Genomic DNA, 24,780 nt, shown 5'->3' with positions numbered 1-24,780 from the left:
TAGAATGTAATGCCCGCGGGCTGCCCGTGGAGCCCGTTTAAAATGTCCGCTAATAAAGCGGGCAAACGGGCCGGACAATATGGGCTAACAGACAAAAATATCATGCCCTGCCCGCATTTTTTGCTGGCAATGCGGGCTGGCCCGCGGCATAGCCCGTTTTGACACCCCTATTTATGAATAGTTTGCTTGATTATATGACAATTACAACATATCACTAAGTGACATAAGTCCCAAACCAATAATTTATTTATTAATGATTAGTTTATAACTAAATTGTGTCATTTTGTTATGGATATAAAAAATGGTAGGAGAATTTAGTATGAGAAATATTATTAAAACCTACACACATTACCTCTGATGATATATATACATTACACTGACTAACTCCGTAAGAGGGATGAATGTAATTTCTTAAACAAAAAATAGTGACTAGTGTAATGAAAGTAGGTTTCATTACACTTAATTTTTTTTGTTTCTCACAGGTATCCTCGCACTTGAGGTAATCATGTCCGAACCGGGAACATCCACAAGTATGTAGGACTAACTCTCTCAGCGAACATTTTTTCATTCACAAGACTCGAATCCGAGACCTAACTTAAACTAATGAAACCTCACATTGCTTTCTACTTTCATAAAAAATGCTTTTTGACGTTGAAAGACTGGTTACATACTTTCGTTGTTATTTAATAAATGAATTGGTAATTATAGAAAACGATTAGGGGTAAAATGGGCAATACAGGAAACATAACGTTTCTTTTCAACTTCTATAGCTTGAGGACCAAGTTTGTTACAATGCCACTAACACGGTTTCCGAAGCAAAATATCCGAACCAACAGCCTCGGCTTCTCTTCCATCAACAATGACCCCACACAAATAAATAAAGTCCGTACCACGAACCACAGGTCCGGACCCGAGCCTCTTCTGTTCTTCCAAACCAATTTCCCGCTTATTCACACACTGTCGTTTTCTTTGTCTCACTCACAACACTCAACAATAAAAACGAAAACAACAAAACATTCTTGAAGCTGAAATTTTTTAGCTATGGTGGTGTGATTCTTTGTCTTTTTTTCTATCTGGGTCTTTCTTATAATGGCTAGGTGAGGTTATATTACAAATAAAGTTTCCATTTTTTGAAGTTGGAAGTGTAAGAGAGTGACAAGTTTTGTTCTTTTTAAGGTTTTGGTTGTGTTTTGATAGTTTCTTCCTTTTTGGTATGTTGAATATGTTCCTTTTTAATCATTGTTGAGTAAAAAGTTCAACTTTTTTTCCTAATCTTATATGGGGTTTGAGTTTTGAAATGAACATGGTTGAGTTTTTTTTTGGAAAATGCAGCTTAGTGTAGTGTAGGATAGTGATGACTTTATTTGGTTTCTTTTTGTTTTTTTACTTAGTGAGACCCTTATTTGGGTTGTTTTATTTTTTATTTTTGCTGCTTTGGTTGATCTAATGATTTGAATGAAACATTTGGGAAGTCGCCATTTGAAATAGGGAACTGATCATGTGCTTGAGCTCGGCGGCTCGGTCGAGTCTCGAGTTTCGAGTTTTAGTCTTGTGAATGAAAATAGGCGAAGATATAAGTTACATTTGGTGTTTTTGTGCGTGCTTGTTTTAAAAAATGAGGCATTTGGTAAAACAAATTTTGTGGAGGGAGTTTTAGCAATGGAAAAAATACATTGGAGATAATTGGCAATGTGCATGTTATTAGATATTACATTTGCAATTTTGCATGATTTAGTTGTTGTTTGTCCATGAAAATAAGCATTGTTTTTCACTTTGAGTTTAAGTTTCATTTATTCACTGTTACACTATGAATTGTTGATGACTTGATACTTTTTGTTTCTGATATGGTTCCTCAACAACCAAATTTTGTATTAAGGAAATGTAAATATACGCCGAAATTTCTTCTGTTGGTAATCATTTTTAGTCTAATATTTGTTAATTATGCTCTACAGAAGCTGGATCATTGACATAGGAGGATTTGCAAAGAAAGTGAAAAGCACTACTCTGTCATCAGCTGAACAAATCAAAGACTGTGGAGCATATCGCGAATGCCCGAACTGTCATTATCGTATTGATAACAGTGATGTTAGTATTAAATACAAGATTCATTCACTTTGTATCTGTTATTCAAATTTACACATGCACCAAAATAGAGCTAAGCTCGAAGCAATGGACCCTTTATCTCTTCATGTTACTATGCACATATTTTGCTCATTAGCACTATCTTTACCTATGCAGGTTTCTACTGAGTGGCCTGGTTTTCCTCTTGGTGTAAAATTTGATCCTTCTGATGTAGAGCTCATAGAACATTTAGCAGCAAAATGTGGCATCGGTAACACCGAGCCGCACATGTTTATTAACGAGTACATCCGAACCCTTGAAGAAGACCAAGGTATTTGCTACACACATCCAGAAAATCTTCCAGGTGAGGGTTCTTTTACCTCTTTCAGATACGTAAATATCGAGCACTCTTTCGATTATACTTAATTGACTATTGTACTAGTACAATCCCGTATATTTTGAGTTGAGCTATAGCCTATAGGTTTCAGCACCTACCAAACATTCTTGGCCTTGCAAGGCCTCTATTTATGATGTTTTCCGATTTCTGATATAGCATTATGGTATCTTTCGATCCATATGACCGACCTCAGCTAGTGGAACTAGGACTTGGTTGTTGTTGTTGTATTTATGATGTTTTCATGATTATCTTTCTAAAGGTTCTGAATGAATTTGTTCATGGATTTCCATGCTTCTTTTTTTAGGACTATGTCTTTAATCAAATTATACCTGTTTTTGTTTCAGGTTCTAAGAAAGATGGGAGAACTGTGCATTTCTTTCACAGAACTACCAATGCATACTCTACTGGTCAGCGAAAGCGTCGAAAAATTCTTCATGAACACGGTTTGACCGAGGAGCACGTGCGCTGGCATAAGACTGGTAAAACTAAAGCTGTAGTAGAGAATGGAGTACACAAGGGTTTCAAGAAGATAATGGTTCTTTATACAAGGCCTGAGAAAGGGTCCAAGCCCTATAAATCCAATTGGGTCATGCACCAGTACCATCTAGGGACCGAAGAAGACGAGAAGGATGGTGAATATGTGGTGTCGAAAATATTTTACCAACAGCAAAAGCATACTGATAAAATCGACGAGAATCCAATGGCTGTAGATTCTATTGCGCCATCGCGAACAAGTCCAATGACTCCAAAGCCAAATCCCCCCCATCCACCTCGAAAAGGAAAGTGTATTGACTGTGATGACCATATTGATGAAGCGCAGGTGGGTAGCTATATAGCATTATTTCGATCATGTGATTGACTCTGCCTAGTAGGATTAAGGCTTGATTGTTGTTATAGAGCTGACTATAATTGTTAAGTTAACTGTGGTCAAACATAAAACGAGTATAAAAAATAAAGAATGCACTTGAAATTTTCCTTTTGTACATAATTTGATGGGTACTTATTTAAAAATCTGTGAACTTGTTCTTGATTTTTTCGAAAATCTATTTTGAGTTGAAGTAATTAGTATAGACATAATGTATCAGAATTCTTTGTTTCATTTCTAATACCTAATTTTGCTGAACCAGGATTCCAAGACTATCCATGTAGAATCTTATGCCCCGCTATCCGATGTTCCGGCTCAGGACTATGTAGGTGAGCCTGCATGGTTGGCTGGTGAGTCACAGGCTGTGGAAAATGATGAATTTGATGGCTTGGATGATATATTATTATGCAAGGAAATCTTAGATTCTTCTGCTCTATTAAATGATTCCGGATTCAACTCCGCCACTCTCAATGGCTTTGCCACCAATGCTAATGAAATGAATGGAAATGGTGAAGTATCTTATGGAATTTCTGTCCTGGATACCCTGGATTTGGATACTCCTCCAGATTTTGATCTTTCTGTAAGTATTCAATCACTTGGCTCACTCTACCTTTTATTTGGGTAGCCGATTTTCGGTTAAACACCAGTATATACTGGAATATTTTGCATGTGATGTATTTTTAAATTGCGCCAAATATAGATCTGTTTGGTTTCGTTCTAACCCATCTACCAAATTTCTAACATTTTCGACTATTCGTATTTTGCCTACAGAATTTGGCCTTTTGTTCTGAAGACAGTATCCTTGACTGGATGGACAGATTATGAAGTGTTTTCTGAAAGCAAGTTGTTTTGGATATTGATGCCGAAAGTCTTCCATTCAATTGCACACCCTTTTTCTCATTCATTCTTCGGTTGCAACGGTTTTTCTTCTCCCCTTGGATGCTGCAATTATAGTTTGAGAAGCTTATGTTGCCATCATTTGTTGCTTGCAAGCCAAGTTAATGCTCTCTCTCTCACTCTCTCTCTGTCTATGGTTCATGTACTCATGCAACTCTTCATGTGAGTGATTGGTTTTGGAAGTGTATTTGTTGCTTCTATGGTTATAACCTTAAACTTTATTATTATTATGATGTCTAAACCATTGAGGTGGTAAATATATCTTTGGCTGTAAAATCTTATGTCCTTGAAGTACATGTGTAGTTGTGTTAATATGATGAACACATTTTGTAAGATAACATTACATGACACCACTTTGTTTCTATGCTAGTTGTGTCACAAAAACTGTGATGCATGTCTTGTTCTTAGTTTTGTCCTAGCTTGTGTCCTTGGAACTTCAAGAACTTTTTAGAACTTCTAAGAGAGAGAAGAGAATGTAGGACACAAATCCTATACTGTTCAAATTTAATCATCGTCAACTTTTCAAAACAAGTCATCCAAATAAATAATGGATGATATAGTAATTGTGTATAAATTTTTACGCCGCTCTAACTTTATCATATGTAGAATAATCATTAATGTTTGTGTTAACAATATAAAATATTTTTATTGTAAGTGTCTTCTATAATATATAATATTGGTTTCTCTTCTCTATTCCAATGTACAATAATGTAAAACTTCATACAATAATATTTTTCAAACATACTCAACAATTTGGATGTTTTGAATTTGACTAATATATTGTTTGTTAGGAAATATATGAAAAAAACTCACCTTAGGAAATATACGAAAAAGTTTCACCTTAGTGAATATTTTGCTTTATCTTGTTTAATGTTTAATTTTGACTAATATATGGTGTTATCAAGTGTCTAGCTCTCTAAACATGCAGTGCAACTTCTCGTATCAATGTCCAATAGAGAACGTCACTTAGCTCACTATTGCTAGGAAGTCTTTTGATATTATGAAACTTTTGCACCAAAGTTCATCAACATTTGCCCTCTTCAATACTCAGCTCAACTAAATCATGAATCTTCATTAAAAATTCTCAACACCTACCTTATGTCGACAATCACAATTCAAAGAATTATCATACTCTACCTCAAGGAGTATGCACATATCGCATACCTTGCATTAATGTTAATCAATATCTGTATCACACCCTTGTATCAATATCAATCAATATATATGTCACATCCTTGCATCCAAGTCAATGCTCGTGTCTAATCTTGTATCTCTATCAATGTTCGTGTCATATCATGCATCCAAGTCAATTCTGTGTTACACCTTGCATCAAAGATGATCAACAATTGTATGCTTTTGTGGATCCACTAGAAATTAATATTATTCTCCATGACGCTACGAAAACACCATAAGATATTATATGAGATCATCATCTCCAATAATTAGGGAGATATTGTTAGCACTTGTCTTAGAGCATGTACTCCACCTGAGTCTCTATCTCCATTTGGATCTGAGTCCAATACATGGATTTATGGAGTTCTAGATCCAACACGGTTGTAGTCTCACTCTGATGCTGTCATGTTTCATTATTCTTCAACTCATTTAGTTTATCCTAGCACAATGCCTTTGACAAACTTTATATAAGCAACACATTATTCATATTCTCTTGCTATAATCAAAAGTTTCTATTTTCATTTAACTTCTCCACCATGAATTTAATGCTTGGGTTATGAATCATATGGTTCTTATACCGATTTTTGGTATAATGGAAGCGATCATTGTGTATTAATGATCACAAGAAATGAAACACGTGTCACAAAATAATAGAGAACACAATAAAATAATTTGTTAACAAAAAACTTAAGTTTAATATAAAATTTTATTTTATATTCTACGTTCCAATACAAGGCAATATGAGAATTCATATAATAATATATTTTAAGCATCCTTAACCCAAACAATTTACAAAAATAAATTTAAGTGGTGGCATGCAAAACGTTTAATAGACTAACTATACAATTTTTCTAAAACTTACCTAAGATATTTCTAAAAGCTATGAAGTGAGAATAACTCTCTAATATTCTAAAATATATTCTAATATATTTTAGCCTCACTAAAGTTACATTTCCTTTCATGCTACTTTAGAAAAGGTTCTTTGACTACAAGCACATTCATAACCTAGTAATTTCTCAAATTATATAATTTATTAATTAAGAATTAAACTAACTTATTATTCTAATCTAATTACATCATTGAAGCTCTAATTTATACCAAAAAGCAAATGATGAAGTTTTCTAATAAAACTCTATGATTTTCAACTCACTTGTAATAATTTCTATACTACATAATAACTTAAAGACTAAGAACTTATAACTCAAGTAAACATGAAAAAATAAATAAAATATATACTATTCTCTATTTTACTATTTAGATAATATATATACATATATATAAAAGAGTTAAAAGAGATATTATAAATTGCTTTTCAATTACTTCAAGATGTATTTAATCACTATTGATAATCACTTTATAAAGTCACATTAGAACTTTTAAAACTAGGTTTTAGAGAGATTCGATTAAAAAGAGAATGATTTCTTCTAGTTTTTTTTAAATTAATTTTAAATACACATGATTTTAAATTCAATCAAATTTTAAAAAAACCTTCCTCAAAAAGTAAATAATTAGTTTGTCTATCTTAAAAACAAAACCCTAAAAAATAGAAACTGTTTTATTCATCCTACATGTTGAATTTATATCCTCGCACCGGAGATAATCTTATTCGAGCCGGAAACATTCACAAGTATGTGGAGCTAACTCTTCTAGCAAATATTTTTTCTATGTACAAGACTCGAACCCAAAACCTTGTTTAAGAGGAACACGTTGATTATGTAACAGTGAATTTGTTTCTTCAACAAAATGACTTCTTATAAAAAAGATATATTTAAAACAATTTAACAACCAACTCATAATCACTCTTTAAAGAATATTTGTTGTGAAATCTCTATAGTGCCCAGGGATCCAGGAACAAAATCTCTAATTTATTAAACCAAACTTACTTTTTCATAGTTTGTTACGTATATTTATTTCCTTTTTTGTATAAATGGATATTATAAATTTTATTAATTATTGACACAGTGATTCACTAATTTGGGTGTTGTTGGATTAAATTTCCACCACTCCTAAACTCAATTGGTTTTAAAACCCATTTTCCAAAATCTGTTTTTCCACTTTTCTCTAATTACGAGTACTCGTTATAAGTATTTTATTTTTGTGGGTACCTATTAGTTGGAGTATATTTTTTTTGAACAAAAAATAGAGTAGTTTCTTCCATTTATTTTGTCACAAGAGAAATGAACACTAACACATACCTAGTCAAAATGAGGGACAAAGATTTCTTCTGATCTCATTCTCTGTCCCGAACCAATAAAATTTTAATAATTTAAAATTATCTTTTTAATTAGGTGACAATGTCTGATTGATCTAACCTTTTGGAACATGTCATTGCAAAACGAGGGCTCGATCTACAAGATGTCTTTTGAGCCATTTGACTAGTCAAAATAAGTAATAACCTATGGGTAGAATAGAATAAATAAAGAAAAAATTTAATTATAGATACTTAAAAGGCTCTACACATGAAGATGGGTCAACCCATATTTTTATATAAGGAAGTAAAATTATATTGGAGAAAAGGAAAGGGTTAAAATCATATCTTATTCTTCATGTGTCACTATGTCATATGTCAAACATTTGATTTGTCATTAAATTATTTTATTTCAAAGTATATCAATTGCATTTTAGTGAATTACACTACTTTCCAACATAGATAAAGTAATACATGAAATATGATAACAAAAAGTTGAACTTAGAGAAAAATAAGTTTTCAAGAATTTTTTTTATATATTTAAATTCTTAAACAATACAACAATGGTAACAATGATACACACATTTTCATTCTATATCCAAAAGTACATCATCTTTTTGAGAAAACAAAAAGAAACTTGAACCTTTTTTTTGTTGTTGAGAAAACACATTACTTTAATTTAATGATACCCAATATTAAAACTTATTTCCTTCTTTTCCCTCCATGTAACACTTTACTTAGTAAAGCCAAATATGAATATATGGCATCAAAGTTTAAGGTATAAAGCATATTCCCTTTTTGAAATTCCATCTTTTGTACTACAAAAAAGAATATGCATAGTAAGATATTTTAACTTTAGCCTAAACATTCAATTGAGTAAGCAACAAAACCAAATATTGATTGCTATCTCATGGAAACTATGTTGGGGAAATGACTTGTTCAATAGTACCACACATTAAAAATAAATACCAAAACATGAATATGTCAAAAAATATTCTAATTAATGATCCGTTTAGATAAATAGAAGACTTCAGAATTATTTTACAGGTATATTTTACGACTCTCAAGTTTCTCATTTTATTTCATTCCCTCCGAAATTCAATTTACAGACATACCCTAACTAGGAGACTTGGAATCTTAGTCCTTAAGACTTGGTCTTTACTCTTGAGTGGTGGGGACTCTAGCTTTGAATTAATCCTCTCAATGAAAAATGTTGCTATAGTTACTTTTGTGTACATAAAAAGGTATATGTTAAACTATAGGTTTCTATCTATATGTGAGGTACATTTTTAATTTATTATTTTAAGTGTAAAGTTTTTAAATGAGCCTCATGAATACAACCACTAGTAAATAAATTCTTGACCATATTGGACTTTATAAACGCGTTTTAATTTACTTCTTATACAAGATACACATTTTAATTCAACCCTTAAAATGTGTTATACACGTTTAATTTGATCCTTATACGTGATGTACATTATCAATTTAGTTTATATTGATGCAAATTTTAAATAAAAAAAACTCCTAAAAAATTGCATAACAGTTAGATGATTACGTAACATTTTAATTGATATAGTCAAAAAAAATTATTTTGCATTTTTTATTATGATTTGCTACTAAAAATATGTGTTGAATAAATAAGTATTAAATTAATAATGTGTGTCATGTAGCGGCCAAATTAAATGTGTGAAGCACATACAACTATTAAATTAAAATGTGTAACCTATAAGAATTAAATTAAAAATGGATAGTGACAATAACTTATTTATTAATGATTATTCCTGTGAGAACCATTTTAGAATTTTTAGCATATACAAATTAAAAAAGCAAAGTTATGTATTGGAAGCAAATGTATAATTAAGCAAAGGTATATAATTTTTCTAACTTGTGGAAAAGAACATGTCTATTCCCATTTACAAGGCCTGCTACTGGTACTTCAACCAAGTCAACATAGTTTCAACTTGTTCCAATCTTATTTTCGTACTATCAACGAGATTTTCTCACATTTTGGATAAAAACTAATTTCTTTTGGGATATGTAATTGCCCCTCCTAACAAATGTCGATCATAGGAATTGAACTTTTCGCTTTTTAATCTTCCTGTGAATCTAACGTAGTCTTACATCATGCACAGTTTATTTAATGCACAAGCTAAAATCAAGGGGCCTATTGTATTTTGACAATTTCAAACTAAGTAGTTAAAGGAGGCCAATTCTTGCATCACTCCACATAATAGTAACATGGTTTAAATTGTTACAATTTCTACTAGTCACAAAATTCTCCCTCCCCCAAGTACATGTTCATAGCTAAAATTCGATATCCTCTCGCTCGAGAGTAGTTCCAACCACAATTCTGATAATTAAAATCAGATGGTCAATGTATAAGGCTCCTACTTCGTGAGATCTATAGAAGATAAATGTATACAACCTTAACTATGCACTGTTTCCAGGATTTGAACCTGTAACCTCGTGGTCGATAAGCAACAAACTTACGATGCACCAATCTCACCCTCGAGAACGATAAAAATACACTAGAAGAAAGTAAAGTAATCAAAATTCAACACCATCAAGGTAGAGAAAGAGCCATTGGTTAGAATATAAGTATAACTTGATCAAAATTCTCACCACAAAAGCTAAGTTAATACATATACTCAAAAGAGAGATACAAAAAAGCTTGCCCTAAAGGCCATAAAACACTGTTTCTCTCAAATATCTCACTCATGTTGAAAACCCTCACAGTATTTGTGATTGAATATTCAGAAGAACCTATCAAATCTCAGCAAAAAAAATAGCATCAGGTTTTTCTGAATATCAACCCCTTCTAAAGAATGACCTATATTCATGCTATAAATCATTCAATGAAGCTCCTCTAAGTGTTTATAACTTTTCAATCGGTTCGATATTTAAAGGAATGCATCTTCAAAAGTTAGCCACTACTTTCTCTTTTGCAGTTACCAGGCAACAAGAATCTGTATCTATCTGCATTGTTCAACAAATATGCCGGAAGATGTACTGCCGAATAAGAATGAGGAATTGATCCCATCTTCCCGATGATCTCCTTAAATGTATACTCTTCCGGAAGCATGTCGAATAAGTCATCTCCTTTGCATATCACATTCTGAATCCTATCCGGGTTCAAGTAATGAGTGAACCGCACTCGGTCGTTATGGCTGTATGCTTTCATCTTGAATATGAAATCGTTGATATAGCGGAAACAGAAGCTACAATGCCAACCAGCATCGGATAACAATACATCAGATTGTCTGTAGTGCGCGTACCTAGTCTTGCCTGTCTGGTATCTATGAATTGACAATTCCATCTTTTGTACTACAAAAAAGAATATGCATAGTAAGATATTTTAACTTTAGCCTAAACATTCAATTGAGTAAGCAACAAAACCAAATATTGATTGCTATCTCATGGAAACTATGTTGGGGAAATGACTTGTTCAATAGTACCACACATTAAAAATAAATACCAAAACATGAATATGTCAAAAAATATTCTAATTAATGATCCGTTTAGATAAATAGAAGACTTCAGAATTATTTTACAGGTATATTTTACGACTCTCAAGTTTCTCATTTTATTTCATTCCCTCCGAAATTCAATTTACAGACATACCCTAACTAGGAGACTTGGAATCTTAGTCCTTAAGACTTGGTCTTTACTCTTGAGTGGTGGGGACTCTAGCTTTGAATTAATCCTCTCAATGAAAAATGTTGCTATAGTTACTTTTGTGTACATAAAAAGGTATATGTTAAACTATAGGTTTCTATCTATATGTGAGGTACATTTTTAATTTATTATTTTAAGTGTAAAGTTTTTAAATGAGCCTCATGAATACAACCACTAGTAAATAAATTCTTGACCATATTGGACTTTATAAACGCGTTTTAATTTACTTCTTATACAAGATACACATTTTAATTCAACCCTTAAAATGTGTTATACACGTTTAATTTGATCCTTATACGTGATGTACATTATCAATTTAGTTTATATTGATGCAAATTTTAAATAAAAAAAACTCCTAAAAAATTGCATAACAGTTAGATGATTACGTAACATTTTAATTGATATAGTCAAAAAAAATTATTTTGCATTTTTTATTATGATTTGCTACTAAAAATATGTGTTGAATAAATAAGTATTAAATTAATAATGTGTGTCATGTAGCGGCCAAATTAAATGTGTGAAGCACATACAACTATTAAATTAAAATGTGTAACCTATAAGAATTAAATTAAAAATGGATAGTGACAATAACTTATTTATTAATGATTATTCCTGTGAGAACCATTTTAGAATTTTTAGCATATACAAATTAAAAAAGCAAAGTTATGTATTGGAAGCAAATGTATAATTAAGCAAAGGTATATAATTTTTCTAACTTGTGGAAAAGAACATGTCTATTCCCATTTACAAGGCCTGCTACTGGTACTTCAACCAAGTCAACATAGTTTCAACTTGTTCCAATCTTATTTTCGTACTATCAACGAGATTTTCTCACATTTTGGATAAAAACTAATTTCTTTTGGGATATGTAATTGCCCCTCCTAACAAATGTCGATCATAGGAATTGAACTTTTCGCTTTTTAATCTTCCTGTGAATCTAACGTAGTCTTACATCATGCACAGTTTATTTAATGCACAAGCTAAAATCAAGGGGCCTATTGTATTTTGACAATTTCAAACTAAGTAGTTAAAGGAGGCCAATTCTTGCATCACTCCACATAATAGTAACATGGTTTAAATTGTTACAATTTCTACTAGTCACAAAATTCTCCCTCCCCCAAGTACATGTTCATAGCTAAAATTCGATATCCTCTCGCTCGAGAGTAGTTCCAACCACAATTCTGATAATTAAAATCAGATGGTCAATGTATAAGGCTCCTACTTCGTGAGATCTATAGAAGATAAATGTATACAACCTTAACTATGCACTGTTTCCAGGATTTGAACCTGTAACCTCGTGGTCGATAAGCAACAAACTTACGATGCACCAATCTCACCCTCGAGAACGATAAAAATACACTAGAAGAAAGTAAAGTAATCAAAATTCAACACCATCAAGGTAGAGAAAGAGCCATTGGTTAGAATATAAGTATAACTTGATCAAAATTCTCACCACAAAAGCTAAGTTAATACATATACTCAAAAGAGAGATACAAAAAAGCTTGCCCTAAAGGCCATAAAACACTGTTTCTCTCAAATATCTCACTCATGTTGAAAACCCTCACAGTATTTGTGATTGAATATTCAGAAGAACCTATCAAATCTCAGCAAAAAAAATAGCATCAGGTTTTTCTGAATATCAACCCCTTCTAAAGAATGACCTATATTCATGCTATAAATCATTCAATGAAGCTCCTCTAAGTGTTTATAACTTTTCAATCGGTTCGATATTTAAAGGAATGCATCTTCAAAAGTTAGCCACTACTTTCTCTTTTGCAGTTACCAGGCAACAAGAATCTGTATCTATCTGCATTGTTCAACAAATATGCCGGAAGATGTACTGCCGAATAAGAATGAGGAATTGATCCCATCTTCCCGATGATCTCCTTAAATGTATACTCTTCCGGAAGCATGTCGAATAAGTCATCTCCTTTGCATATCACATTCTGAATCCTATCCGGGTTCAAGTAATGAGTGAACCGCACTCGGTCGTTATGGCTGTATGCTTTCATCTTGAATATGAAATCGTTGATATAGCGGAAACAGAAGCTACAATGCCAACCAGCATCGGATAACAATACATCAGATTGTCTGTAGTGCGCGTACCTAGTCTTGCCTGTCTGGTATCTATGAATTGACGCTCTCCAACTTTCGGTGTCCTGAAAGAACTCGAAAGAGTATAAGTAGTTCCTCAATTGAAGATGGAGAACAGGAGGGATGTCGTCACACCATCTCAAGAGGTTAATCGTGTGAGCACTAGGAATCTCATCGACGTCAGACATTACTAAGAGATCATCATCTTCTATGCCGGCTATCCTCAGAAGCCGGTCGAGAGCTACTCTTTGATACGCTTCTTCAACAAAAGGGTTTTCGTCTTTCTTAAATCTTCCTCCAATAACCCCGTACGTAAGCCGGGGCTCAACAAACTTGAACTTGTCTCTATTGTTTGCGAAAAGAAGCGGTTTAACAATGCTTGTAAATGTCGAGTTTGATTCCAGAAGTACATACTCTGACACATATGGGTACATTTCTTTCCAACGGATTGTAAGCATGTCAACTTCGTTGTTAAACAAAACAGCATCAAAGACTCGCCTCGGTGATTCACGGATTCCCCAACCATGAAGTTTGCAGAGAGTCTCCATTGACACATTCTCATGATAATAGTGAGGTATTTCATGAAACGGTTTCGGGGGAGATTCCCACAACGGTCTAAGAAAGTAGGTGATTTTCTGCCCGTGCACGTAGAGACCTAAGATGCTCATCGGAACAAGTATAAATAGGAAGATGTAAGTCTTGAAATCCAATCCTCTTAAAATACATCTGAGTCTAGACATGCTCAATGCTGCATGAGTTCCCTGCTACATCGAAAACAAAAAATCTCAAAGTTAAATAGATAAATTCATGATAAAAAAATCTTCCATACTCGACTACGCTTAACGACATAAAATCATGAAATACAGCAACTTTATCAAGAGATTAATCATAAACAAAAAATATATTCAACCACAAACAGGTCCATCCCTCACAACTGTTTATTTGACAAAGATATGAGATGCAAATAATCCTAACAACCATACATCAGATTTTTTTTCATAATCATACTATGGAAATTTGAATAGTGAAAAATCTATAAAATGGAATTCAAAATAGGGAAATTTGAATTAGACAAATCTATAAAATGGAATTCAAAATGGTAGATATACACAGAACAAACTTTAAAACTACCAGAATTACAAATAAACATGCAAAATATCCACAAGGGTCACAAATGGTGAAAAATCCAAACTTTTTTGTAAACAATCATATTTTGAGTTCTTTATTTTACAAATTTGTAACAGTTCAATGAGGATTATGAACAGGGTTCATAGTAGTGCAAGGAGTTTCACACTTACCCTTCAAAAGCCACACAGAAATGTGAAAACCAATGCATGTTAAACTCATCAAAACAACAATACCAAAATTAATCATATTTGACATCACATAAACATTAGAGAATGAAATATAAGAAAAAGGGGGAAGATTGATTCCTTCTTTCCAAAAATCCAATCATAAAAAAAAACTTCGACATAAACAATGGAAAAAAAAAACCCAACAAAATTAAGCTGAATTGTGAAAATAAAACAACATGGAAAGAAGAAAAAAACTTCATATGAATCAAAAGTTCCCATTTTGCATTGATAATAAACCCCAACAGAAGATAACAATCAACAGCATAGCCCAAAAGGACCAAAACAATAAAAAGAACATTTTTTTAGTAAAGAGAAATTAAACAAACAAAAAAAACCCAATTGGGCAAAACAAACAAAAAAAAAATGCAAAAAAAAAAAAATGAACAACAAAAAGTACCTGGTTACAAACATCATCGCAAATATCATCGGTCTTCTTGGAATTATAGTACCCCTCAGACATTGTAAATAAAAAAAAACAAACAAGTTTGTGTTTTTTTGTTTTGTTAATTGGGTTTAAGAGTAAGAAAATTGAAACTAGATCAACCCCTTCAAAATTAACAAAAAAAACAGAGAGAAGAAGAAGAAGAAAATTGGAAAACTCAATAAAGGTAGAATCTTTGGGTATTTGTGTGAGTATTGGTTGGTTTTCCAAACGTAGTTGAGGGTGGTAACGTTAATTATAGCCGTTTAGATAGATAGATATAACCACCCTCTTCTCTTTTCTCTCTCTTCTTTCTTCTTTCTTCTGTTCTAGATATTGGAAATGATGATTATGATGAAGAAGATGATGAAAATGAATGGATCCTGTTAATTATATACCTCAAACAAACAAACAAATTTAAATCTTATTAACTATTCTTAGTTCTTAATTAAAACTAGTGATGATAGGCACTTCGTGCCTGCTCATATTCATACTTTTACAATGTTAATTCAAAATTTATATATTTTATTTTGAAGAATTAGAATATTTTTTGCATTGAGTATATTTTATATTGTACTTTTTATTGGAGATACTTTATATTATAATATTTTGTTTTATTATAATGTTAGAGATGTGGTTAATAGATTTGTGGTGAATACATACTTATTTATAATTATATGGTTTTTTTGTAGAAATTAAAAAGTTTAAGGGTAAAATAGGAAAATGAAATTACACCATGGTAGTTATTTCATGGTAGTTACACCATGTTTTCCCTTTATATATAGTATAGATATGTGTTTTAATAATATCTATCTACTTATTCCTGGTATAAGAATTTATCACAATTATAATTGCACTTATATAAATAAATGTTTGATAATCCACTAATTATATATAAATATGGATTTAATCTGTATATGCTATACATTGTAAAAAATATTTTTTACACAGCAAATCATCTATTATTTATATGATATGTTAACCGATTGATTCTGAAATAAAAATAATACAAATTAATTGTGGACGATGTGTTGAATGTAAAAAAATTATATTGAAAGTGTATAGAATTTAAACTCTATAAATATTTACACATATTACTTTTATATTACTCATACTAGGTTTATTAAATTGAGTAGAAGATGTATAAATGATAATGTAAGAGTTTTATATGTTGTTACTTCATCATTTAATATTCATTTTTAATTATCATTAACTTTTAAATAAATAAATAATACAAATGAATAATTCATTAACTGATATAAATCTTTACACTTTAACTCTCCTTATTATTATTAATATGTGAATCATAGATAATATGCAAAAAAAAAAAATTGATTTATCTTACATAATTTATATTTATTAATTTTATTTATGCATGAATAAGAACTTTTAGGAGTGTATAACCATTAAAATTTAGATTTTTATACTTTAAGTGTATTGATATTAAAATCACTAGTGTGGTGATATATATTGTGTGTCTGCAAATATTTTTATTTTATGGTGTTAAGTATTTTGGTTTTATAGGTTTTATTTTGGTAAATTAAAATATACTTTTTATATTGTAATTTTTATTGAGTGTACTTTATATTATGCTTATTTGTTTTATTTTAATTATCAAATGAAAGTGAGAGAAATTGAGAGAATGGTTAATATGTTGGTGGTTACATATAATTATATGATTTTTTTAGAAATTAAAATGTTAAGGGCAAAATAAAAAAATATAAATTACTACATGGTTAGTTATATGTTTTCTCTTTATATATAGTATAGATATATATAGTATAGATATATATAGTATAGATATAGATAATTATGAAAAAATGTGTTTATTTGATTAAAAGTACTCTGTTATCATGAGTCAATGGTCAATTAAGTATTATCAAATATATTAAAAATTAAATAAGAATTATTTTATTAATTCAATTAGTGGATTACTATAAATCAAAACTAGATGTAATAAATGAGTGTTATTTCCTTTTCTATTTACAATTTTAAAAGCAACTAATCTGAATTTTTTCATAATCTAAAAATACAAACTTGTAGCATGATATGTCTATAATTCATTCATATTGAAGTAGGTTTGTAGTGCTGGCATTTCTTTTTTTGTTGGGATAAAATCATGAAAATGTAGTCAAAAGAAAATCATTTTTTAGAATTAGAATGTATTTGTTCATAGAATTATGATATGTCTATAATTGTTTAGAATATATTTTTATTTTTAGAATTATAATGTATTTGTTATAGTTTTTATGTATTTATTATAATGTTTAATTTAATGTGAAAGATATAGTTAATTAATGTGTTAATGATGTTTATTTATGATTATATGGTCTTTTTGTAAAAATTAAATAATGTGAATGGCAAAATAGGAAATAAAAATTACATCATGGTGGAAGTTACACCATGTTTTGCCTTTATATATTTTATATATAGTATAAATATAGATAGATAGATAAATGTTGGTATATTTTTCTTTAGTAATTTTTTAATCTTCCATCAAATGTGAATAATTCACAATCTCAAATAAGATTTCCCCCATTTACTCCTGAAATGAGGGTTTTCCAAAATATTCTCTGTACTTAATAAAAGTAATGAGTCTTATAAAGATTACTATTTATTATTCTTAATAAAACATAAAAATTATCAAACATAGGGAGTTTTGATTTGGAGGTTCCTAGATATCACACACTTGTTGATTGGTTCAAGGAATTCAAAGAAACATTCAAAATATAATTGGAGGGTTCATATTATCCAACCATGGTTATTAAGATGGAAAATGTTTCTAATCACTATATAGAAATTGTGACTATTAACAAAGCGTTGGTATAGTGGTGTAAAACTCAACTAGATCTTCAAATTTACTAAAATATAAATAGTTCGATTCTTGGAAGTGACATTTGTTAAAAGAAACGTCATACATTCTGAAATATATTAATTTCATATCAAAAAAGGTGTGTGAATATAAAAATTGTGACCATAGGTCATGATATACATGAAAACCATTCATTAAACACCTAATTACATTTTTGATTTTGTTTTATGTGCTCTTTTTTCAAAGATATATCCTTAATAGTTTGATACAATTTTGAAGAAGGTCAAAGGAGTTTCATGTTTTGCTATCCATTCTTCACTTTGAGCCAATCAAGTGAATGAACAATACCATTCATTGGATCACTTAATTTTGAGTTATAGTGTATTTTTTTATTTCCGACATATATCCTCGTGAGTTATAGTATTTGTATGACAAAAATTTCGTAACTTTTCTCAATTATTTTTGTTTTTATTTTTTTATATATGTATACATGCATATCGAGAATATGACATATCAAATGAACAACAAAATGTTGTCCCATTTTATTGTACAAGAGACATTTCTTTAAATTTTTTGATTATTTCTTAATGATACATTTTCCAATTGTATAATTAATTAAATAAGACAATTGTATTAAAAATGTGATTATACTTTCGTGATTATATACACTACTGGGTAGATTTTTCAATGTTTTTAAATTTAATGTGGAAAAATAACTATTATTTATACATGATTTCAAATAATTATTTTTTTACATAAAATTAAACAATGAAATAGTATTTACATTGAAATTTACACTAAGGATGTTAATAACTATTTTCTAAGCATTCTCTTACTTCTTGGTGCAAACAATAAAATTTGTATTTGTCCCATACAAAATAAAATGCTTTTGGGCACTTGAAAAGTCAAGTCCAATTTATCACTCCAATTATAAACACTTCAAAATGTTATTTATTTCTGGGGATGAAAAAAATCTCTTATCTTTTGGATGAATTGAAGTAAGGTTATATTTCCTTTATACACAAATTTAATATGTATATATTAACAGTGTAAATGTTTTTTTACACTATCAATAAATAATTCATCATTCATATGTTAATACAATTATTGTTTCTCAAACAAAAGTTATACAACTTAATAGTGGATGATGTGCTAATAATGTAAAAAACTTTACATTGACAATACATAAATTTTAAACTCTTTATATTTTTTTGGTTTCCCACATGTATCCTCGCACTAGAGGTAATCTTGTCCGAGCCAGAAACATCTACAGGTACGTGGGGCTAACTCTCCCAACAGACATTTTTCCATCCACAAGACTCGAACCCAAAACCTTGCTTAAAGAGAATCAAACATATACCACTATATATATATATATATATATATATATTATTTTTGATTCTTTGAGGTAATGTCATTTCACTAAATTTCAAATAGTTGTGGTCCAAGTCTTTATATGGCAATCAAAGGCTAAGATGAACCTTTGCACCAAAGGTCATTTGGATAGAAAAAATCATGTAAGGGTATGTGTCATATGTGGAAAATAAAATAAGGACTATACAAACTATAAAAAAATTGAAGGACAAAAGCTTAGAAGTCATATTTTATGTCCCTTAATTGCCTCAATTGAAGTTTGTAGATGAAGTATATTTTCTGCAATTTCTTGTGATGTTCTCAAACCCTCCTCCAAAGTGTGATGGTTGGTTCATCAAATATAGAGATGCTTTCTTGCCATTTCTAGGAGTTGAAGTGACATTTTTTCTCGGTATAGCCAAAAGTATCATTTCAACTTATACGTAAGAAATTAATATATTTTGTGATGTATGGTTGTCTCTTTTAATAAGTGTCGTTTTCAAAATTCGAACTCTTATATTTTGATGTATTTGAGAATCTAGTAATTTTTATACCGCTACATGAATATGTTGTTGGTAATTTTTTTCAATATGCATGATGAAAATTCATGATGAAATCCATAATGAGTAAATGCATTCAATGATGTCTATCTTTTTTATGAAATAATAAATATGGTAAACAAAACCTAGTATCCATACTAGGAGAACCATAGAATATTCCATCGACAAAGGGGGAAAATTAAGATAATGTTTTTTTACATATTTTGGATTTTTTTTAAAGTATGAAATCATACATTAGATAGGAGGAATGAGGGAACTAGTTTATAATTAAAAAATATTTACGAATCTATTATATTAAGATTTGTGTTCAAGGTATGGTATCTCGCATATATTTCGTCACTCTTTCCATGCGTAATAATTACTAAGCTTTCCGTTGCAGACAGGTCCAATAATATTGACTAGCTTTAATACAAGCCCTTAGAAATTCATCACGCTTCTCAATTGGATATGCTTGTATGTATGATATTAACATCTTTTCACGTTCTCGTAAGTTATTATCATATTTTTCTTTGAGTTCAATTTTTACGGGTTTTGTATGGCGATCTTAAAAATACAAAAGATCTCTTTCTTTAATAACTTGTTAAAAGTAAGAATTTTAATTAATACAAAAGGTTAAATTAAATTCAGAAAAAACTAGTATTGAAATGATGGAAAGTATAACAATTAACAATAGTAGAAAATTTCCAACTACAATAATAATAAACAATAGTAAAGAAAAGTCATAAGAACAACTACATATTAAATGATGAAAGAAAAGAATTGGGTCCATTTGACTAGACCTAGCATACAAAGCATAGCCAAAGAAAATAATGTATTGCGTGTGGTCAATAATATTAGAAAATAATATAAAATTAAAAAAAAAACGCGTGAAATAAGAAGGAAAGTAATAATGAATGTAAAATTAAGTAAAAAGAATAGTAAGTAACATGAATTCATCTAACTTTATAAAACTACTAGTATGAAGTTAAGATGCAAGAGAAGAGTTAAAAGAAATTAAACTTCTTAATAAGTCTATTCCTCTTCATGTACATCAAGTAGACTAATAGTGTTTGCGAGTTGAATTTTGAATAGGAAATAAGGAAAAAATAAAATATTATGGAGTCATCTTACTGATGTATTTCATTTTCTCTCCAATCCAACTCGAAAACAGACTTTAGGAGATTCAGTCATTCAAGAGCATAGAATGACAAATTCTATAACATAAACAAACCAACCCCTTGAAAGACATAGACATCATTGAACATGTCAAATCTTCCTTGCTACAACTCTACCTTTTCCTCTCTTCAAATTTTTGCTCTATAAATTAAGGGCCCATTGTTTTCTTTGTGACTTATTTGTATCCACAAATTCACATTTTTCAATAGCCCAATTTGGTTTTTTGTGTTCACAAATTTACCTTATTCCAAAGCCCAATTTGCTTTGTCCACCTAGGTTCTTAGGTGACCCTTTTCTAATGTTATATTTGGTTGGAGATAAGAAAGTGAGGGAGGAGAAATAGATAAGAAAAACAATGTAAGGAAAGAAAAATATGAGAATTAGTGGAAAGTTTACTATTGTTCGGTATTAGATAAAAAGAAGAAGAAAAAGAAAAAGAAAAAGAAAAAGAAGAAGAAGAGAAATATATGTTTTTTTTCTTCCTCTCTGATTTGGTTGTTGGGTAGAAAATGGGTAGAGAAAGTGAAGAGAAATGTAGATGTTGTGAAAAAAATAGATGTTGTGAGACCCAAATAAAAATAAGAATAATATTTGCCACTGTGAGAAAAAATAAATATTATTCTTATTTCACGTAGAGTTGAAATAAATTATAAAATAATATATGAAACAAAAATCAAATTTACCAAAAGCAATTATTTTTGATCTATAATGAATAATTTACAAAATACAAAAACCAGTTTTGTTTTGTTTTGTTTTTTCCATATATTATTCTTCAACTATTTATATTCCAAAGAGGGAAAATTCAATCATTAGGGTTTATCTAAGAAGCATCAATGTTGATTCAAATTCCTCGTCTTACCAATTCTCTCAGAGACCCCTTCGATGTCGATCAAGCTTATCTTCATCGCAAAACCATTCTCCACAATCAACCACCTCCTCGCAAGTAATTCAATTTCACTCTTCAATTTTTCAATCAACAATTTCCACTATAGAATAATAACACTAACTTTCTGAGATGTTACTGGTTTTGATTTCATTACTCTATGCTGTTTTATGGTTTGTATGTTTTTTGAATTTATTTCTATGTGCAATTTGTTTATGATGAAAATTTTGGATGTTTTAAACTGTGGCATTTAGTTCTGGAAACTCGCTGGATGAATCGGAGCTCGCACGAAAGATTGTTTGTGGTTGGGAAGAAGGTATTTGTGCGGTTGTAGTGTTACCAATGTTGTACTATTATCAGATTATGTGAAATGTGTGTATATGTAGTTAGCAATAACTTTTTTTCATTTATTGAATTGGTGAAGCAGCTTCTTCGCAAGTGCGGCAGGCCTACAAGCAGTTTATAGGAGCAGTAGTGGAATTAACCGATGGAGAAATGCGCTCCGAGGAGTTCCATGAGGTGGCATTGACTGTGTACAGTCTTTTTGGCAGGCCAATGGAGGAGGAGGATTATATTGATAAAATTATTTCTGATCAAAAGTAAGTAATAGCTTTTGATGTTTTGGCAGAAGTTGCTAATGTGAAGTGGTTGGATTTTTTTGGACTTTCTTTTCTCACATTTGCACATTATATGAATAAAGTAATAGCCCCATTGTGTTTATATTGATAGAATATTTCCGATCCAAAGTAAGTACTAGCTTTTGAAGTCCCCCCCCTCTCTTTTTCTCATGTTCACATTTTATATGAAGAATGTAATAGCTCAATTGTGTGCGGATTTAATATCTAAAAAAATTGTGCCTTTAATGAATGTCGCTTAGAAGACTAGAATACAATGTCATGAAAATTCTCAAAAGTTGTATTCCTACTCTCCTAGATATTGTGCCTTTAATGAATGTGTGCGGAGTGTTTATTAATTCACTTTAAACTTTCAGTGTGAGCCTAAATATTGTTGTCATATTTGTGGCGTTCATCCCACAGTTCCTTTAGCAGTATTTCCTCAATAATTAATTAATTATGCATAAGAGGTCAGCATGCTTTGTCACATGACACAATTTCTTAGCTCCTAAGGGTGCATTTGTTTCAAGGTTTGTCACTATTCCTAGTTATTATTGATTCCTATGTAAGTCACATTCCGCAGTTTACCGCATCTTCATTCCCACTATGAGGGGTGGGTATGTTACTTTCTCATGGCACGGTAATGAAATCTAGGTAGTCAATTGTGGATAGCGGCGGACCCCAAAAACACTATAGCAGGTAGCGGGACAACCATTACAACTAAGAAAATATATATATAAATAATTTATAGTCTACACATATAAATACTAAAATAAATCATATCAAAGACACATTCCTAAGTAATAGTCATGATAATAATATTATAGATTCTAGAGCTGATCGAAGTTGGAGGCCATAATAGAGTTGTATCTCACGAAATTGAACCCCACAAAGATTTTGTCAAAATTGGGTTCAACCAGTTTGATAAGAGAATCAATAAAGAGATGATGGGGTAAACAGTTAGGGGTCAAGGAAAAATCCTGCTAAGAAAAAACGAAGTTTGATTGTAAATTAGGAAGCCTTGCAATTTTATTCTATGTTTATGAGTAAGCAACCAAACATGTATATTAGAATTAGGAAGAAGAAAGAAAATGAATAAGAAGAAAGAGAAGGAAGAAGAAAGGTAAAATAGAGTAAAAATTACATGACCTCGGAAAATAAATGTGTTAAGTAGAAGGGAAAGAAGGGGAAGGTTAAATTACCTAAAACCCTTGGGGGAATCCTACCTCCTATTAAAAAAGGGAAAAAAAACTTTTCTTCTCTAAAGTTAGGGTTCCAGTCGCAACAAAACATGTAGCAGGTTATGACCTGCTATTTGTTCAGCGATTCTACCACTATTTGACCTGCTACAGATGCTATGGTAATTTGCACCGCTATCCACTGTGGCGTAGCGGTGAACAACCGAAACCCTGCTACACTATGCTATTATGGCGCTATAGTGCGCTATTGACTACCTAGAATGAAATATACTTGAAAAACATAATAAAATAACTTACTATAACTTCTAGTTTCACAAGAATAATAAATACTAAACTAACATGTTCTAGTATTTGTCCAAGAATAACATTCCCAGTTGTAGGCTTTTAGCATTAATTTAATGTTATACCTTGAAACAAACACCCCATAAGTGCAACTTTCTGTTTTCTTAGCAGGATATGTAGAGTTTGGGCTCCATTGCGCTTTGTTTTTATGGGAGCTTTTTGGTTGTTCTTGTATTTATATTTATATGTAGTTTTTTTGATGGAAGAAATCTTATCCTTCTATTTTTATTGTTCAATTTGTTTCTTAAACTCAGTGCGTGGCATTGGTATGCAGGTTAAAATTGCAAAAACTTATTGGTCATGCAATTGCTGATGCCAAGTTGAGGCAAGTTGCATCTCTAGCACAGAGACTTTTAAATTTGCAGCCTAGCAATAAAAACTCTGCCTTTTCTTCTGAAAGAAATCTCAATGCTGAGGAGGATTTAGAATTTGGAGCTGATTTTGTTTTTAAGGCACCAGCTCGTTTTTTGGTTGATGTATCCTTAGATGATGGAGATGTGATGGATTTCAAAAGCACTGTTCCTTTCGCATCTCAAGAAGAACAACACAGTCATGCGTTTCCAACAAATCATTCTATTGTTGAAGGAGAAAAGTTCAACTTGACTTGGTTAAGAGATGCATGTGATACAATAGTTAGGACTTGTAATTCACAACTATCTCGAGATGAATTGGCAATGACCATTTGCAGGGTTCTTGATTCAGCAAAGCCGGGTGAAGATGTATTGCTCGAAGTCAA

The 24,780-nt window shown here is 30.8% G+C and overlaps 3 protein-coding genes and 1 long non-coding RNA gene across 7 annotated transcripts in view; 2 read left to right on the top strand and 2 right to left on the bottom strand.

Annotated features, from left to right (window-relative positions):
• On the top strand, window positions 888-4,499 carry LOC109357760 (SUPPRESSOR OF GAMMA RESPONSE 1-like). Of its 2 annotated transcripts, XM_019601803.1 has the most exons (6): window positions 888-1,097; window positions 1,953-2,085; window positions 2,239-2,425; window positions 2,803-3,278; window positions 3,586-3,903; window positions 4,095-4,499. In XM_019601803.1, exons 1-6 carry the CDS (start codon window positions 1,090-1,092, stop codon window positions 4,146-4,148), a joined length of 1,176 nt encoding a protein of 391 aa, XP_019457348.1. In that variant the 5' UTR covers window positions 888-1,089; the 3' UTR covers window positions 4,149-4,499. The 2 variants fall into 2 exon arrangements, with proteins under 2 accessions (XP_019457348.1, XP_019457347.1); XM_019601802.1 differs by lacking the exon at window positions 888-1,097 and having other exon boundaries at window positions 1,942-2,085.
• LOC109358807 lies at window positions 10,151-15,472 on the bottom strand. Of its 3 annotated transcripts, XM_019603260.1 has the most exons (3): window positions 15,103-15,472; window positions 13,363-14,114; window positions 10,151-10,856 (listed from the first exon to the last, which is right to left on the bottom strand). In XM_019603260.1, exons 1-3 carry the CDS (start codon window positions 15,163-15,165, stop codon window positions 10,505-10,507), a joined length of 1,167 nt encoding a protein of 388 aa, XP_019458805.1. In that variant the 5' UTR covers window positions 15,166-15,472; the 3' UTR covers window positions 10,151-10,504. The 3 variants fall into 3 exon arrangements, with proteins under 3 accessions (XP_019458805.1, XP_019458804.1, XP_019458806.1); XM_019603259.1 differs by lacking the exon at window positions 10,151-10,856 and having other exon boundaries at window positions 12,657-14,114; window positions 15,103-15,471; XM_019603261.1 differs by lacking the exon at window positions 10,151-10,856 and having other exon boundaries at window positions 12,657-14,111; window positions 15,103-15,470.
• The window catches only part of LOC109358385 (DExH-box ATP-dependent RNA helicase DExH14), a 30,411-nt gene continuing 27,386 nt past the window's right edge, over window positions 21,756-24,780 (top strand). Inside the window, exons 1-4 of the mRNA XM_019602582.1 lie at window positions 21,756-21,949; window positions 22,144-22,205; window positions 22,317-22,488; window positions 24,319-24,763. Of these exons, the coding sequence (XP_019458127.1) occupies window positions 21,840-21,949; window positions 22,144-22,205; window positions 22,317-22,488; window positions 24,319-24,763 (789 nt within the window). The 5' untranslated portion in view covers window positions 21,756-21,839. The remainder of the gene's footprint in view (window positions 21,950-22,143; window positions 22,206-22,316; window positions 22,489-24,318; window positions 24,764-24,780) is intronic.
• Window positions 23,536-23,968, bottom strand: LOC109358386. The gene is made up of 2 exons (XR_002108958.1): window positions 23,847-23,968; window positions 23,536-23,811 (listed from the first exon to the last, which is right to left on the bottom strand). It is a non-coding gene; the product is annotated as an uncharacterized LOC109358386 (long non-coding RNA).

Source organism: Lupinus angustifolius, chromosome LG10, assembly GCF_001865875.1.
Source record: "Lupinus angustifolius cultivar Tanjil chromosome LG10, LupAngTanjil_v1.0, whole genome shotgun sequence".
Taxonomy (NCBI): domain Eukaryota; kingdom Viridiplantae; phylum Streptophyta; class Magnoliopsida; order Fabales; family Fabaceae; genus Lupinus; species Lupinus angustifolius.
Note: the sequence above shows the minus strand (reverse complement) of the source record. Positions and strands in the feature narration are given on the sequence as shown.

Coding starts and splice junctions, on each gene's coding strand:
- LOC109358807 (XM_019603260.1), bottom strand. CDS start 15,165: ATGTCTGAGGGGTACTATAATTCCAAGAAGACCGATGATATTTGCGAT. Junction 14,115..15,102: donor GCGATGATGTTTGTAACCAG/GTACTTTTTGTT, acceptor TTTTCGATGTAG/CAGGGAACTCATGCAGCATT. Junction 10,857..13,362: donor TACCAGACAGGCAAGACTAG/GTACGCGCACTA, acceptor AGGCAAGACTAG/GTACGCGCACTACAGACAAT.
- LOC109357760 (XM_019601802.1), top strand. CDS start 1,942: ATGCTCTACAGAAGCTGGATCATTGACATAGGAGGATTTGCAAAGAAA. Junction 2,426..2,802: donor ACATCCAGAAAATCTTCCAG/GTGAGGGTTCTT, acceptor TTTTTGTTTCAG/GTTCTAAGAAAGATGGGAGA. Junction 3,904..4,094: donor CTCCAGATTTTGATCTTTCT/GTAAGTATTCAA, acceptor TTTTGCCTACAG/AATTTGGCCTTTTGTTCTGA.